Source organism: Musca autumnalis, unplaced genomic scaffold (assembly GCF_047663935.1).
Source record: "Musca autumnalis isolate F117 unplaced genomic scaffold, ASM4766393v1 scaffold_5, whole genome shotgun sequence".
Classification (NCBI taxonomy): domain Eukaryota; kingdom Metazoa; phylum Arthropoda; class Insecta; order Diptera; family Muscidae; genus Musca; species Musca autumnalis.
In genome coordinates, this window is record NW_027412088.1 from 77,322,124 (window position 1) to 77,340,869 (window position 18,746).

An 18,746-nucleotide genomic window follows, 5' to 3' on the forward strand; every position below is an offset into this window, starting at 1 on the left:
TATGCAAATCAATTTTCGGAGTGATTTAAATGCAAAATAGTTAGGGATTTCAGTCAATAAATTACAAGATATAGGAATGTGAAAATACTAAGCAAGGATTAACTAATTATTAATTAATTAATATTAGCTTTCGCTTGGCAAAGTCCAAAAAATATCCTGATACCTCTTTTATGTCAAGTTCACATTGACTTGCTCTAGGCACAAGATCCCTTGAGCTCTTAAATAAACAAAGGGTCTTGTAGGTTCTTCTGTAGGTGATCACATATAGACAGATGACAGTTTAAAGTTCTCTTCTGGTCGTCTATATACACGAGGTCCCTTGAGTTCTTCTATAGACCGGTCATATATACTTTTGTATATAGGCAAAAGATCCTTTGAAGTATCAATAGTTCTTATTCTCCATCAGTGATAAGTGGTTTGGAATGAGATTAATAGGCTTGCGGGTAAAGTTGACTCACGATGACTTTGCAAGTCTGAAAATGTTTGTTACAACATAGGCTACAGTGTAGAGTATGTTTATTCACTTTGATACTATAAAGAATGTACCTCATCGAAATAATGGTTTAAGACCGCAAGTATGTTTGAACGAAATCCGTTTTAGACGATTTGGCCTCGGTTGGTTGTGCCCGACTGACCGGTGCTCAAGATAACTGCCGAACGGATCATCCAACTGTGCCCAAACTTTTTACCTCGTAATATTTTGTCCAAACTTTGATCAAGATCGTAAATGGACTACAAAATTGGTAAATTTTTGCTTAAATTCAGTTTAAGGGCTGTTGTTCGAGAGTTTTGTTCGAGTTAACTGCCGAACGGATCATCCAACTGTGCCCAAACTTTTTACCTCGTAATATTTTGTCCAAACTTTGATCAAGATCGTAAATGGACTACAAAATTGCTAAATTTTTGCTTAAATTCAGTTTAAGGGCTGTTGTTCGAGAGTTTTGAAATTATCATTCGAAGGTTTTGTAATTTTGATTACAACAATATCGTTAATTTCGTGGGCAAGTCCCTGTTTCCTGTCATAATAATAAAAAATGCCCAAAAAATGCCAGGCTGACTAACTAAAATGGTACGACTGACCCCTAAATTAAATCCAGTTCCAAGGTGATCCATATGGAAATTGTTTTCGAATCGTCTTAAAGATACTGGCCAAAAAATACTTTCTCTGCAAACTGAATTCCCTTGCAGGGCGGGTCTTCACAATTGTTATTCCCTCTTTTTTTCAATACTTACCACTTTCTCTCGGCTCCTTAGGACACCCAATTTACCGAAACGCACATGAAATGGTGAACACTGGAATTCACCATCCGGTTGTTCAACAACAATAACATCAATGGCTCCGGTAAGGGTGGCACCATTGATTTCACTGTAGAATTCCTTAAAATTACTGAAAACTTTGACCAAACTATTCATTTTGATTGGATTGGTTGGTTGGTTGTTGGTAGAGAGAGAGGTTTCTTTTAAGCTTGGTGTTAATGTACAATTATTGATTTTGTGTAACGAGTAGAACAGCAGCGGTGATGCACCGGTTTCCGTTTCCTCTTTCCTTCAATTAGTGATACTCGATAGGCTGAGCTGTTTGACCCACCAGTCCGGTGGTTTAGTCTATGAACAAATGAAACGCAAATTGGCTAATTTGCTGAATTGTGTGTTGGCCAATATTGCTAATAATAATAACAATAAAAACTAATATTGCGACGAAGACGACAGCAGTTAGCTGGTTGGCTGCTATCGTTTACTGCTGTTTACTTTTTATGGGGGCAAATTAACGCCGAGTTCTCCAACTTCTTATCGCTGAACAAGAAATGAACGAATGATGATTATGTTTTATTGTTTTTGAGTGTTGTTGTTGCTGTTGTTGTCGTTGTTTGAAAACGTCAAATTCCTTCTTTTTCCCAATAGAAATTCCTCTGAATAGGTGTTTTTTTATGATTTTGTTTATGAATTGGCGGCCGGCCAGGCAGGCAGGGCGAGTTAGTTTATTTCTCGGCTTTTCTTTCCTCAATAAAGAAAGTTTATTTCTTTGGCCATTTTATGGAGTAGTTCTTATTTGTTAGCTGCTGATATCTATCGATCATTCGATATTCCCCATCTGTTGGTTAATTGGTTTCCACTTCAAAGCGATCGATATCTACTTTTGTTTGGCAATATCTTTCGTCTCTAGCCGCTTATCTGTAAAATAAAACAAAGGCAAAAAACTGTAATTAGTAGTTGTATTGGAAATGTTGCAATAATTTGCCAACATTTGTTAATAATATTCAAGACACCAATAGCCTTGCTATGATAAGAATAATTATTGTTGTGTGACACACACAATTTATTCAAGAATTTTATATATAGATTTGTTATACAGTTTGAACAAAGTCCACCATGGAATGAATCATTCATCAGTTGTGTCGAAAATTCATCCAAAACCTAATCTAAATGATTGCCTTTTTGCTGACTTTAGACATGCAGGCCAATGCAACACCATCACCTTGCCGTCTCATACATTTTTAATGGGCGAAAATTTCATCATAAAGAAGCTAATAAACTTGGTTGCTGACCAATATTGTTATCATCAAGAAAAAAGTTCAAATTGGAATTCTTCCAAATTATTGTTGACATCAATCAATTTCATCGATATTTCCCTAAAATTGATTTGGGAGATGAAGAATTTTACATTTTAGGGATATGTAAGGAAATCTGACCAAATCTTTCGTACATAATTTGTTTCCTCTAAAAATAATGTGAATATCGTATGGGAATCGAAGAATTATCATGAACTCACATCAGTCCAGTATACGCAGGTCAAAGTAAAACTTCTCTACAAGTGTTGACGTATGCCTCGCCGTTCGGACTAGGATATATGTAAAAACCAGGCCCCATATAATTAAGCTAATATGAATCGGGGTACCTTAAGGGATGTTTGTGGGAACATATGTATATATACACACAGAAAAAATATCCCCCTTTTCCTTTCGTAGATGTTTGTAGGAAATGGTTATTTTCGTTTTTTCTTGACAATTTCCGAGTATGCTCGAGCCACCACTAATCTCTCTTTCCCTTTGATATTGAAGAAAACCTCTGTATCCCTTTCTATACCCATATAGACGATATCTTGTGGGGACATTTGGTTTGCATTGTGTAGCACATTACCGAATTTGCATGCTTAATTTTTTTGAGTGATAGAAATTTTTTTGTGTTTTGCACGGGACTAGAACAACAGCAAATTATACTACATGAAAGTATATATGTGTAAGTGTACATAGAAAACGGAAAAGTGGAAAGGTAAAGATGTTTGTGGTCGCATTTTTTGGCATTGAAAGAACAAAACATGAAGAAATAAGCGGAAAAACACTCGTGCATATGGACATCTGTGTTTTCTTCTCAATTTGGCTTTCTTTTTACAGAGAAGACAAATTAACAAATATTGTATATATGTATGTATATGTGACAAAAAAGAATTGCGCCGTTAAAATATGAGACACTTCGAAAATATTATAAATTTAAAAACAACTCATGTACTTATTAGAAAATATTACCAAATTTGGACTAGAACTGAATTAGGAAAATGTACTCCAGAGCTCACACGGTGCTCTTGAATCAAATTTAAATGGAAGGTGCTTACACCTGGGAAGTTTTTGCGGATTCTGAAACTACAATGTTCATAGATGAGAAAAATCAAAAAACTAAAAAAATCGCCGGAGCGCTTTTTAAATAAATCGCGATTCAAGTTGACATTTTTAGGGGTTGTTTAGGTCTTCACGATTTTGCTTAGAAACCGCAAGTCCTAGAAAATGTTGTAGCTACGAAAATGTTGTAGCTCTACCAAATTGACCTTTACGGCATTTTCTTAGGTTGTACCTTTTTTGAGATATTGAAGTTCAGATTGGGACAATGCACTGACTGTATCGCCCCCTTATAAAACAATGTCATGAAGGGTGCGCCATAACTAATTTTTAATGAAGACCGCTTACACAGGAGAAGTTTTTGTGAATTCAGAAACAGCAATGTTCATAGATGAGAAAAATCCAAAAACAAGAACAAATCGCTGTAGGGATTTTTAAATAAATCGCGGTCAAAATACACATTTTTAGGTGTTTTTTAGGTTTTCACGATTTTGCTTGGAAACCGCAAGTCCAATCGAAATGGAACTAAAGAAAATGTTGTAGCTGTAAAAATGCTCTACAGGACAGACGTTTATGATTTGTTCTCAGGCTGCACCATTTTTGAGATAAAGAAGCTCAGTTTACATTTTTAGGTTTTTTTTTGTTAGTGTTTCGCGATTTTGCTTAAATACGGCAAGTCTTATCGGCATGGGACCTGAGAAAATCTTATAGCTGTGAAAATTCTCTACAAGACTGGCTTATGTAAGTTCTCCTAGGTTGTACAATTTTTTTAGATATATAAGTTTAAGTTGGGAAATTGCAGTCATGACATTGTTTTATAAGGAGACGATACAGAATTGAATTGAATTTGAATTGTCACAATTTCAACTTTTATATCTCAAAAGTTGTAAAACCTACGAAAATGTCATTAAGGTCAGTCTTGTAGAGAATTTTGATAGCTACAACATTTTCTTTATTCCCATTTGGTAGGACTTGCGGTTTCCAAGCAAAATCGCAAAAACCTAAACAACCCCTAAAAATGTCAACTTGAATCTCAATTTATTTTAAAAGCGCTCCGGCGATTTTTTTAGTTTTTTGATTTTTCTCATCTATGAACATTGTAGTTTCAGAATCCGCAAAAACTTGCCAGGTGTAAGCACCTTACATTTAAATTTGATTCAAGAGCACCGTGCTCATGTTTATACCATCAGGCTAAGGAGGGCATATACACTTTGATATGATCAAAAAGTGTGCCTTATCGAAATAATGGACATAGACCTCAGTTTCCGGCCATTTGGAGTAGATAGTACTGTCCGTCCGTCTGTGTGCCTGGTGCGAAAGATAACTCTTGAACGGATCAACCGATTTGGTCCAAACTTAGTTTAAATTCAAAGATAGGCGATCATATCGGTTATTCCTTCCGGTATCTCCCCCTCAAAAGCTCAAAAATTTTTAGTCCAAACGTTAGACTCGGAATATGTAAGAATATTGTCCACATCGAACCACTTGTAGGGTACTTCAGACACAAAGTTTGGAAAGAGTGCAGTTTAAGGACACGTATTGGATCGTTTTTAATTTTTTGGTACATATTTTTTTTGGGGCAAGTCCATACTTCCTGACAAATTGTCTCAAAAACTAAAAAAAAAACTCTATAGTATTGTGTGATTTATTTTCTTTAGGTCAGAGGTTGACTGTATATCTCCGTCAGCTGACTGATACTTTATTACTTCTCAGTGTTTTGGTTTTGATTCATGAAATCCTACAACCTGAACAAACTGCGTCCTCGAAGAATCAGGAGACATGTATGTGGGTTTCGATTAGGGGAGTTAAACAAGTGCAGCATGTCGTGCAATCCAATCCACATGCAAAACATGTTTGCTATCGATTCGGGACCAATACGATTTGAGGCTGCTGCATCGTCCCACCTTAATTGGGCTAAAACCACTCGTGTTTGCCCTGACAGCTGATGTTCCTCTGCTGTAATGGATGGCGGTAGTCCCAGAGTACGGCATTCACACTGTATAGGGGTTATTCTGAACGTATATTCAACTTGAGTTTTGTTTCCCCTCCGTTTCAACTTAAAGAGGACAGAGTAACAAAACACACGGGACATTTACGTTCAGATTAACCCCCTATATTTCTACTGCATGCGCAACTGCATCAGTGTGAATGCCATCCAAGCTCTCCTGATAGGCTCATTGATCTAGAGCAGCTAACCTAGGGCATATACGTAATGGGATGTACAACAATAACATACGCTCTCTTCATTCTCATCTGCGTTGTTTAGCTAAGGAAAGACTCTCTCAGTGGTTCTGGTGTGCACCTTTGGAACTCCATCCCTCTCTAGACCATAAAGATCTCTTCTGGCGTGCCTGGGCGGGGAAATCCGGTCCACTAGATTGTGGCAGAGATGCTCACGGCGATAACATCCAATCAGTAACTACATCGACAACATATTTTTGTGCTGATGGACCGTAAAATCTTCGTCTCCTCATGGAGGTGGTCCATTGCATTCTGGCAGATTTGAATATTCTTCCCCTGCTTAGCGCTCACATTTGCATGCCACACTGTCCACCGGATAGCTTATCACAGACCGGCTTATTGCTTTGCAACAAGTCAACAAGGTTTCTTTGTCATCACATCAAGTGCTGCCTGCCAGCTGTTGATTGCACGGATGACTTAGATATGCCATCCCATCGAACGTTACACCAAATGTCTTGGGGTAGTTAGTGGTCGGAACCAGAACACCATCGACCAATATCTTCAGTGCGAGCCTCATTTCAGCCGTCCAAGTGGTGAATAGGGTGGCAGTAGTTTTAGCGGTGGATATTTGCATATTCTTCGCGTAAAAAATGTGAAAACCTTTCACAAATGCCATTAAGGAAGGTACCTAACACCAAGGTAGTACAGTCACACAAATCTCTATGCCTTCTGGTTGTGGAATTTCAGAAAGCTAGAGGTTAAATAGTTCCTAATATATCACCTGTCTTGGGGAATTCTCTGTTTCACCCAACAACTTTTTATATGCAAATTCCACAAACGTTTCAAACGCGACTGGAGGGAAGTCTTCTCTATGTTTTCGAACAGCTTGGCATAGTAGACGGTATCGAAGGTCTTCGATAGGACAAGAGCCATCATGACTGTTCGGTCGCACGAGTTTTCCTGGTTCACTCCACGACTGATATGTGTGGATATGGCATGTAATGCTGTTGTGGTCCTGTGCATTTTTCGGAATCTAAGATGATGTTGTACCTTCCCTTGTGCCTTCGGGGTTCTTACCACAAAGCCATCAAAAAATGTTAGCTGGGACTTTAATTCGCTTAAAAACCCATACATACTAGCCATTTCGTTAGCTCTCACACAGAAAGGATGTTGACAAAGTGCAAAAAAAAAACAAAACTGCACTTGAACTTGACATTTACGCAATGAAATACATTTTAAAGAAAGTAGTGTTGTTATTTTTGGTATTTGCATCATTAGCTAGACTGTTTGTCGACTTTTATTTGCCGTGCACTTTATCAACACATACACGTGTTGATTACATATGCTCAGGTAGGTACATAAACGACACAAGTTATGGCAACAAACTAGAGATACCATACAAATGCTGGTAGAAAATACGATTGTTGTGCAAAAAGTGTAAAAATGTGTTAAGTTATGTAGAGAATGATTGGATTGAACAAAGTCAAGGGTAGCTGCCTCTGCCTTTCCTTTGCAAAGGGTCTTACTTAAGAATCACTCTTTCCTTTGCAAAAGGTCTTACTAAGATGCACTCTTTCCTTTGGTAAGGGTCTTAAGAAACACCCTTTCTCACAGAAAGGGTCAATAGAATCAGCCTTAGTTATAGAAAGGGTCTGTAGAAGCTGCCTTACCTACAGACAGGGTCTATAGAAGCACCATTTCTTTTAGAAAGGGTTTATAGAGGCACCATTTCTTTTAGAAAGGGTTTATAGAGGCACCATTTCTTTCAGAAAGGGTCTATAGAGGCACCATTTCTTTCAGAAAGGGTCTATGGAAACACCCTTTGTTTCAGAAAAGTCTATAGAAGCAGCCTATCTTTCAGAAAAGTCTATAGAAGCAGCCTTTCTTTCAGAAAAGTCTATAGAAGCACCCTTTGTTTCAGAAAGGGTCTATAGAAGCACCCTTTGTTTCAGAAAGGGTCTATAGAAGCACCCTTTGTTTCAGAAAGGGTCTATAGAAGCACCCTTTGTTTCAGAAAGGGTCTATAGAAGCACCCTTTGTTTCAGAAAGGGTCTATAGAAGCACCCTTTGTTTCAGAAAGGGTTATAGAAGCACACTTTGTTTCAAAAAGGGTCTATAGAAGCAATCATTGTTTCAGAAAGGGTCTATAGAAGCACCCTTTGTTTCAGAAATGGTTATAGAAACACCCTTTGTTTCAGAAAGGGGTCTATAGGAGCACCCTTTGCTTCAGTAAGGGTCTATAGAAGCACCCTTTGTTTCGGTAAGGGTCTATAGAATCACCCATTCATTCAGAAAGGGTCTATAGAAACACACTTTGTTTCAGAAAGGGTCTATAGAAGCACCCTTTGTTTCAGAATGGGTCTATAGAAGCACCCTTTGTTTCAGTAAAGGTCTATAGAAGCACCCTTTGTTTCAGTAAGGGTCTATAGAAACACCCTTTGTTTCAGAAAGGGTCTATAGGAGCAACCATTGTTTCAGAAAGGGGTCTATAGGAGCACCCTTTGCTTCATAAAGGGTCTATAGAAGCACCCTTTGTTTCAGAAAGGGGTCTATAGGAGTACAATTTGCATCGGCAAGGGTCTATAGAAGCAACCTTTGTTTCAGTAAGGGTCTATAAAAGCACCCTTTGTTTCAGAAAGGGTCTATAGAAGCACCCTTTGTTTCAGAAAGGGTCTATTGAAACACCCATCGTTTCATAAAGTGTCTATAAAAGCACCCTTTGTTCAGAAAGGGTCTATAGAAGCACCCTTAGTTCAGGAAGGGTCTTTGGAAGCACCCTTTGATTCAGAAAGGGTCTATAGAAGCACCCTTTGTTTCAGAAAGGGTCTTTGGAATCACCCATTATTTCAGAAAGGGTCTATAGAAGCACCCCTTGTTTCAGAAAGGGTCTATAGAAGCACCCTTTGTTTCAGCAAGAATCTATAGAAGCACCTTTTGTGTCAGCAAGGGTCTATAGAAGCACCCTTTGTTTCAGAAAGGGTCTATAGAAGCACCACATGTTTCAGCAAGGGTCTATAGATGCACCCTTTGTTTCAGTAAGGGTCTATAGAAGCACCCTTTTTCAGAAAGGGTCTATAGGAGCAACCTTTGTTTCAGAAAGGGTCTATAGGAGCAACCTTTGTTTCAGAAAGGAGCACCCTTTGCTTCATAAAGGGTCTATAGAAGCACCCTTTGTTTCAGAAAGGGGTCTATAGGAGTACCCTTTGCTTCGGCAAGGGTCTATAGAAGCAACCTTTGTTTCAGTAAGGGTCTATAAAAGCACTCTTTGTTTCAGAAAGGGTCTATAGGAGCACCCTTTGTTTCAGAAAGGGTCTTTAGAAGCACCTTTTGTTATAGAAAGGGTCTGTAGAAGCACCCTTTGTTTCAGAAAGGGTCTATAGAAGCACCCTTTGTTTCAGAAAGGGTCTATTGAAACACCCATCGTTTCATAAAGTGTCTATAGAAGCACCCTTTGCTTCAGAAAGGGTGTATAGAAGCACCCTTTGTTCCAGAAAGGGTCTATAGGAGCACCCTTTGTTTCAGCAAGGGTCTATGGAAGTACCCTTTGCTTCAGCAAGGGTCTATAGAAGCACCCTTTGTTCAGAAAGGGTCTATAGAAGCACCCTTTGTTCAGCACCCTTTGTTCAGAAAGGGTCTTTGGAAGCACCCTTTAATTCAGAAAGGGTCTATAGAAGCACCCTTTGTTTCAGAAAGGGTCTATAGAAGCACCCTTTGTTTCAGAAAGGGTCTTTGGAATCACCCATTATTTCAGAAAGGGTCTATAGAAGCACCCCTTGTTTCAGAAAGGGTCTATAGAAGCACCCCTTGTTTCAGAAAGGGTCTATAGAACAGACGTGACCAAAAAGAGAACAGCCCAAAATGTGAATGTGTTCAAACTATTGGCAACTTATGACTGTGTGTTAGTGTGTTTTTATGCACGCACGCTACAAAACAAAAACAAATCAAAACATTATCTCTTTTTCGTACGCTCTTTCTATGCATTCGGGTCGTATGTGTGTAAATTGCCGAAAAACTTCGGCACCGCTGTGTCAAAGAAGAACACATTTGCTATAGAAGCACCCTTTGTTTCAGCAAGAAACTATAGAAGCACCTTTTGTGTCAGCAAGGGTCTATAGAAGCACCCTTTGTTTCAGAAAGGGTCTATAGAAGCACCCTTTGTTTCAGAAAGGGTCTATAGAAGCACCCTTTGTTTCAGGAAGGGTCTATAGAAGCACCCTTCGTTTCAGAAAGGATCTATAGAAGCACCCTTCGTTTCAGAAAGGATCTATAGAAGCACCCTTTGTTTCAGAAAGGGTCTATAGAAGCACCCTTTGTTTCAGGAAGGGTCTATAGAAGCACCCTTCGTTTCAGAAAGGATCTATAGAAGCACCCTTCGTTTCAGAAAGGATCTATAGAAGCACCCTTTGTTTCAGAAAGGGTCTATAGAATCACCCTTTGTTTCAGAAAGGGTTTATAGAAGCACCCTTTGTTTCAGAAAGGGTCTATAGAAGCACCCTTTATTTCAGAAAGGATCGATATAAGCACCCTTTGTTTCAGAAAGGATCTATTGAAAGACCCATTAAAGTGTCTATAGAAGCACCCTTTGTTTCAGAAAGGGTCTATAGAAGCACCCTTTGTTCCAGAAAGGATCTATAGAAGCACCCTTCGTTTCAGAAAGGATCTATAGAAGCACCCTTCGTTTCAGAAAGGATCTATAGAAGCACCCTTTGTTTCAGAAAGGGTCTATAGAAGCACCCTTTGTTTCAGGAAGGGTCTATAGAAGCACCCTTCGTTTCAGAAAGGATCTATAGAAGCACCCTTCGTTTCAGAAAGGATCTATAGAAGCACCCTTTGTTTCAGAAAGGGTCTATAGAAGCACCCTTTGTTCCAGAAAGGGTCTATAGCAGCACCCTTTGTTTCAGCAAGCGTCTATGGAAGTTATAGAGGCACCCTTACGTACAGAAAGGGTTTATAGAGGCACCATTTCTTTCAGAAAGGGTGTATGGAAGCACTCTTTTTTCAGAATGTCTACAAAAGCAGCCTTTCTTTCAGAAAAGTCTATAGAAGCACCCATACTTACAGTATTACTCCTATACACCATTGAAAATGCTACGTTCCAGTTTAAGAACAGGCAATCTGTTATGACCGCCCATCTGTTAAGTCTTCTAAAAAGTCACCACACAACTCATCAAATTATTGAAAACAATTCGAATCTTCATAATTTATTGTTGTAATTTTATAATTTAATATTTAAATATTTGTTACATGGACGAGAGTTACACGCAACAAATAATTAAATATAAAAAAACATTGTTGAGGGTAGCTCTTTGTAAGTAAAAAAATTATGACAATCATGCCATGCCATGGCATTATCTGATTATTGCATGAGAATGCAATTTTATGAACGTTTTGTCGACAAAAATTGACATAGGTTTCTTTGCCCTTCTCTCAATCTCTTTCCCAGTCTCTCTCTCTCAGACGCCACACCACTTCAAAGTAATGTAAATAACAAAAATCAGGTGTTTTTTGAAACAACAGGCAATTGGGGGAAAATACCAATACCCCAATAAGAAATGTGTAATATTTGCGATAAGAGTTAGTCAGTCAGACATGATTTATTGATGGAATATATAAACGCTAATGTTTCGATTAAAATTTATGGTATTTAGAAAATTTCTTGTAACTTAATGTGATAATCTTGGAACTATAAAAATACCCAACAAAACTTCATTTGATATTGGTGAAAGTGGAATTTGAAACAATATATTTTGAAATGTTTAGTTTGGTTTTTTTTGCAAATTCATTCTTCATCTTCATCTTATTGGAGTGCATACTAATAAAGCGGACGTTGTTTTGTTTAAAGATTTTCTTTTGCCTTGCGGCTTCATGGGTAAAATAACAACAAAACAAAATTTGAAAAATAAAAAACCAAACAAACCATCTCTTGTATCATAATATTAAAACTTCAACCCAGTCGGCGGCGGCGGTATTGTATTGTGTGGTGTTGTTATGGAATGGCGTGATATCGTACGCATTGCTAGCACGAAATCATGCCATATCAATATAAGCCAATCCAAGCCGCCATTCATATACCAGCTGATTGAAGTTGGTGGTCGGTCTAGGTACATGGCAATGAACGAGTCTTCTTAAAAAAATTTTAAAACTAACATAAAAGAATAGAGAAAAAAATAAAACCACTACACGCACAAGTGGTGGTTTGTTTATGTTTGTTTTTAATACGAAAAATTTAGTTGAAAACAGCTGATATTTAAAAAATAATAACATTTTTGAAAATGTTTATTTTGCTCAAAACCAGTTAAGAGTTTGTTATGAGAAAACCCTCTAATGTTTGAAAGTGAAGTTGTTCTTAAGTGGTAGCACAAGAATTAGATGTGTAGACAGGAAGTTAAACTACCTTAAAAATAATTTTGATAATTGTTTATTCCTCTTTGATTCGAACTTTCTTATTTTCAACGTTTAAAAATTTTGGCCAACACATGGCTATAGAAGGGGTCTTCATTCCCCTTTGTTTCAGAAAGGGTCTATAAAAGCACCCTTTGTTTCAGAAAGGGTCTATAGAAGCACCCTTTGTTTCAGGAAGGGTCTATAGAAGCACCCTTTGTTTCAGAAAGGGTCTATAGAAGCACCCTTTGTTTCAGAAAGGGTCTATAGAAGCACCCTTTGTTTCAGAAAGGGTCTATACAAGCACCCTTTGATTCAAAAAGGGTCTTTGGAAGCACCCTTTGATTCAAAAAGGGTCTTTGGAAGCACCCTTTGATTCAAAAAGGGTCTTTGGAAGCACCCTTTGATTCAAAAAGGGTCTTTGGAAGCACCCTTTGATTCAAAAAGGGTCTTTGGAAGCACCCTTTGATTCAAAAAGGGTCTTTGGAAGCACCCATTGTTTCAGAAAGGGTATATAGAAGCACCCTTTGTTTCAGAAAGGGAATATAGAAGCACCCTTTGTTTCAGAAAGAGTATATAGAAGCACTCTTTGTTTCAGAAAGGGTCTATAGAAACACCCTTCGTTTCAGAAAGGGTCTATTGAAGCACCCTTTGTTTCAGAAAGGATGTATAGAAGCACCCTTTGTTTCAGAAAGGATGTATAGAAGCACCCTTTGTTTCAGCAAGGGTTTATAGAAGCACCCTTTGTTTCAGTTAGGGTCTATATAAGCACCCTTTGTTTCAGAAAGGGTCTATAGAAAGCACCCTTTGTTTCAGCAAGGGTCTATAGAAGCACCCTTTGTTTCAGTTAGGGCCAATAGAAGCACCCTTTGTTTTAGTTAGGGTCAATAGAAGCACCCTTTGTTTCAACAAGGGTCTATGGAAGCACCCTTTGTTTCAGAAAGGGTATATAGAAGCACCCTTCGTTTCAGAAAGGATCTATAGAAGCACCCTTTGTTTCAGAATTGGTCTATAGAAGCACCCTTTTTTCAGCAAGGGTCTATAGAAGCACCCTTTGGTTCAGAAAGGGTCTATAGAAGCACCGGTTGATTCAGAAAGGGTCTTTGAAAGCACCCTTTGTTTCAGCAAGAATCTACAGAAGCACCCTTTGTTTCAGCAAGGGTCTATAGAAGCACCCTTTGTTTCAGAAAGAAGCACCCTTTGATTTAGAAATGGTCTTTGGAAGCACCAATTATTTCAGAAAGGGTCTATAGAAGAACCCTTTGATTTAGAAATGGTCTTTGGAAGCACCAATTGTTTCAGAAAGGGTCTATAGAAGCAACCTTTGTTTCAGAAAGGGTCTATAAAAGCGCCCTTTGTTTCAGAAAGAGTCTATAGAAGCGCCCTTTGTTTCAGAAAGGGTCAGCCATCACCCTTCGTTTCAGAAAGGATCTATAGAAGCAACCTTTGTTTCAGCAAGTGTCTATTGAAGCACCGTTTGTTTCAGAAAGGGTCTATTGAAGCACCCTTTGTTTCAGAAGGGGTATGTTGAAGCACCGTTTGTTTCAGAAAGGGTCTATTGAAGCACCCTTTGTTTCACCAAGGGTCTTTAGAAGCACCTTTTGTTTCAGCAAGGGTCTATAGAAGCACCCTTTATTTCAGTTAGGGTCAATAGAAGCACCCTTTGTTTCAGAAAGGGTCTATAGAAGCACCCTTTGATTTAGAAATGGTCTTTGGAAGCACCAATTGTTTCAGAAAGGGTATATAGAAGCACCCATTGTTTCAGAAAGGGTCTATAGAATCAACCTTTGTTTCAAAAAGGGTCTACAGAAGCACCCTTTGTTTCAGCAAGAATCTATAGAAGCAGCCTTTGTTTCAGAAAGGGTCTATAGAAGCACCCTTTGTTTCAGCAAGGGTCTATAGAAGCACCCTTTGTTTCAGCAAGCGTCTATAGAAGCACACTTTGTTTCTGAAAGTGTCTATAGCAGCATCCGGCAAAAAGGGGCACTCGTGCCCTTGATGAGAATAACAACAGAACAACCACCACTCAGTCTTCGTTCAGAAGTCAATGCAGAAGGTTCTCCTGTCGCTTGTTTCAATAATTGTTAATTTTAGCAATGCATTTGAGGAGAGAGCTAGAGAGAGTCGTATGCGTGCGGCCGCAAACAATGCGTTTGTATTAGTGCCGATACCTGGTCTATAGAAGCACCCTTTGCTTCAGAAAGAGTCTATAAAAACTGTTTATACCCAAACATCAATAGCTCTGTCCTACAGTCAAAATTACTCTTGAACCGGACTATATACGTTTGAAAATATAGGCAAAATTGAGTAAAATGTAATTTTTAATTTTTCGTTTTCTAATCGTTTTGAGCTTTTAGAGGTCAAAAAATTTCAAAGGACAACATTTAAAAAAAAAAAAATAAATACTTGAAATCGTCGTACGAGCATAGCATAGGCTTTATATAATAATTATGAATTATTGCATTCCAGGATAAAAAGAACATCAAAAATACCCTTGAAAAATTAAGTTAAAAGTGAGCATGTTGGCAGGCGCATATCTCCTAAACCGCGAAGAATTTTAATTTGCTCATGGAGGCAAAGTTGTAGCTCTTGTCATAAAGAACATTAATTGTGGACAAAATGAAATCCACCAAACCTCATTTTCAAGGTCAAAATCGCCAAGGTCAAACCCCTAGAAAAAGTTGTAGAAGATGATGAAGATGAGGTTTGGTGGATTTCATGTGTTCAGAATTTATATTCTTTATGACAAGAGCTACAACTTTGCCTTTCACTTTCAAACGTATATAGTCCGGTTCAAGTCTAACAAAATTTTTTGAAAATGGTCGGACGGTGTATTCAGCTCGAAGTATAAGGGTGACCAAAGAAAAGACTTCAATGAGAAGTTTTTCTTTGGCATCCTCACACAACCCCAACGAAGTTTTTTCTTTGGTCTTTGTTTGGGTATACAAAGTTTTTTGCTGAAAAAACATAGGAACTGATGAGATCCTGTGGCGAGGATCGAAACTAGTCTTCCCTGCCTTACCCCTTGGTGAACAATGTCAAACTTTCTCCACTAATAAATTACTTGTTTAAAAATATTAAAACAACAACAATGAGATTAAGCCAGACTTTTTTGAATAAACAAAATTGCAACAGATATACCAATAAAAAAAAAAACGCCACCAATGCTCTATTTTCTTTCTTTTAAATATGAAAAGCTGTACTTTTGTGTACGGGAACACCCCCAATAAATATTACTTTCTCTAATTTGTATGCTCTTATAATGATGGTAAATTTCTGACATCTTTAGTGGAATTCAATTGATGTAAGTATGACAATCATCTATTTAAATGTTTCAATTGTTTGAACACAAAAATTTAAAAAAAAATTGCAACACTTTTGAACACCTTGTTGATTTGATTTTTCATTATATAATTCATACAACTGAACTTATTTTTATAATATGATTTAACTAAAAGTATTTTTTTATTTAAAATTTCTTCTGTATTTTTCTGTAAACGTGTGGTAGGTAGGTTGGTAGCTTGCCTGCATCCATCCTACACGTTTGTTTGTTCGTCGTTATCGGCCAATTGTAAAAATGCATGCCAATTGACGCATCTAGTATTGCGATGACGTTTATATATTGTACACAAATTGATGTAAATAACAAAAATGTTTAAATGCATTTTTATTTCAATTTTTTGCTGTTGTTTCTATTTATTTTTTTCGGGGGGCTTAATCAGGAAAATAAATATTTATATATTATTAAATATAAATATTTATATAATATTAAATCATTCTTAATAATAAAAATGTTAATATTAAATTAAATATTCTGTGTGGAATATTTTTTTTTTGCTTGTAGCCGATGAACTAGAAAAGGAAATATATTCTGAATGAAAACTCCCCGTGAGTTTTGTCTCTCTGCCGTTTCACACGGAGAGTTTTCAGTTACAGCAGCCCTGCTCATAACGGCGAAAATATTCCTATCAGTTCTCTTTCTGCTTTTGTTGAAACAAAATAAGTGCATATTTTTTTATTTTCTAATATTATTTCATTGTTTAATTTAGAGAATCGTTTTTGAGGAAAATAAAGTTAAAACATGAATGAAACATTGAAAGAAACTTCCAAAAATAATTTTTTTCCTAATTCCTCTTAAATAGTATCTTGTTTTCTGTGAGCAGGTCTGATTTAGGAAAAACCCAATAAAATTAACGAGATCTTGTAAATATTCATTTGTAGGCACTACGTTTATTAATTTGTGTCGAATCCTTAGCAACAGCAGAATTCATTTTTCTACTATTAGCAATATATTATAAATCATCAACGTAAAAAATTCTAATAAAAAATACTTGAACTTTGCTTGAGAAACTGTTGTTAGTTCACATTTAATTACAGTACAATTACTAAACTTTAATCTTTAATCAATTCCCTTGTAAATCTCTGATGGTTTAGTTTACTAAGAAGAAAATGTGACAACATGTGTAAAACAGGTGTAAAACATCTGTAAATATCACATAGCCAAGTGCATTTAGTAATTCCACCCGTTGTTTTCTTTGTCAATTACTGTATCTCTGGGTCATTTCACTCTGTCTCTCTCTCGTTCTCCAATGAACGACATATGCATTTATCATGGAAATACTTAACTCAATTGTGGATTTATTTGATTAAATCTCATGATTTTATTATGTGTAGTGTGGACGGCCATAAAAGATTCATTCATTATCAGTTCATTCAGTTAGTCGGTGAATGAGTGGGTCAGTAACATAAGGAAATGTGTCTGATAGAGAAAACTCTAGAAGTGTAATAAACATAACATGACAAGCCGGATAGAATAACAGTTCATTTGAATAACCCCTCATTGTCAGATAGTTTATCTGGCAACCCCAATTCATATAAAATATAAATATATTAAGGGACAAGTAAAGAAATATCTGAAATATAGTTTCCACTAGTTGTAATTATCACCGTAAACAAATAGATTTTTAATACCTAATTGAATGTCTAATATCTTCGACGATGTTTTATATGAACAGAAATAAGTTTTAACATTGTAAGGTTTGATGTAAGGCCATATTTACACTAGGCAATTTTCCTTGAGGCAACAAAGCTATTGCTCCATTCCATATTCGCCATTTTTTCTTTAAACATTTGATAGGTTTAACATGTCTTTATTGTTTTAGGGAACATACCTTGCAACTTTAGGCAATTTTCCTTGCGGCAATTGTCAGTTTGTCGGTGAGAGAGGGTGTTGAGAGGCAAAGGGTTACCGTATGCCTAACCTATCTCTCCCACAAACTGACAATTGCCGCAAGGAAAGTTGCCTAAAATTGCCAGCGGTATTAGAGAGTATTAGAGTATCTTCTGAAAATTCAATATAAGGTGTGTTCACTAAAAAAAAATGCAGAATACGGAATGGAGCAATAGCTTTGTTGGGAATTTTACCTTTAAAAACAAGAAGAAGTAAAACACTCAGTCAGCTAAATTCCATCTGCCTATGACTGCAAAAAAATAAAATTGGTGGTCCTAAATCTACTATGAACACTATGATGATCCCTAATTTTAAAAATTATTATCAGTTTCGTAGGTAAAAAATAAGTTTTGGGACCTATTTTTTAGCTACGAGTTCGAACGGCGTTCCTTAGGACACGAAATGTAAGCCATCATAACAATGAGAGGATTTGCCACCGCCATCAATGTTGATGGCCGTTGGAACATTTTTATACCCTCAGCATTTATGCCAACGAGGGTATATACACTTTCATACGGTCAAAATGTGCCTCATAGAAATAATGGTTTTAGATTCCAAGTATGTTTGGACGAAATGTGTTTCAGACAATTTGGAGTCGATTGAGCAATGTCCGTCCGTCTGTCTGTCTGGCTGGCTGGAGCGCACGATAACTCTCAAAAGGATCAACCGATTCAGTCTAAAATTTGGCTTCCGTAATATTTTGTCCAAACTTAGTTTAAGTTCGAAGATGGGCTATATCAGTCCACTCCTTCCGGCACCTCCCCCACAAAAGTTCGGAAAATTTGTGCACACCATAACTCATGAAGGGTGTAACCGATTTGGTCCATACTTTGCCCATCGTGAAATGTGTACCAGACTTAAATAAGGTTTCAATATGGACTCAATCGGTCCACTCTTTCGGGTACCTCCCACACAAAATTTCGGCGAAGTTCAGTTTAGGGCCATCTCTCGAATCGCTTTGATTTTTATTTTAACAACTTGTATTCACTGCCCTCCATACGACGGTGGTACAAGTTTCTTCAGGCGCAAGTCCATACTTCCTGAGAAAATAGCATGAAAGGTGCACAAAACCCCTATGACGCCGTGTGAAGTGGCTGGAGCGCAAGATAACTCTCGAACGGATCTGCCGATTGGGTCAAAAGTTTGGCCTTTGTAATATTTTGTCCAAACATAGTTTAAGTTCCAAGATAAGCCATGTCGGTCCACTCCTTCAGGTATCTCTCCCACAAAAGTTCAAAAATGTTCGGAAAAATTGTTCGTACGGTAACTCTTGAAGGGAGTGGCCGAATTGGTCTATACTTTACACATCCTAATATGTCTACCAGATATAGATCAGGTTCAAA

General features: G+C 37.3%; 1 protein-coding gene across 10 annotated transcripts in view; it reads right to left on the reverse strand.

Moving 5' to 3' along the window:
• Nucleotides 1–18,746, reverse strand: part of Lpin (phosphatidate phosphatase LPIN) — a 166,964-nt gene that overhangs the window by 26,937 nt on the left and 121,281 nt on the right. For all 10 annotated transcript variants that reach the window (XM_073957569.1, XM_073957565.1, XM_073957568.1 and 7 more), the window contains one exon: nt 1,234–2,172. In XM_073957569.1, the coding sequence (XP_073813670.1) occupies nt 1,234–1,413 (180 nt within the window). In that variant the 5' untranslated portion in view covers nt 1,414–2,172. The remainder of the gene's footprint in view (nt 1–1,233; nt 2,173–18,746) is intronic.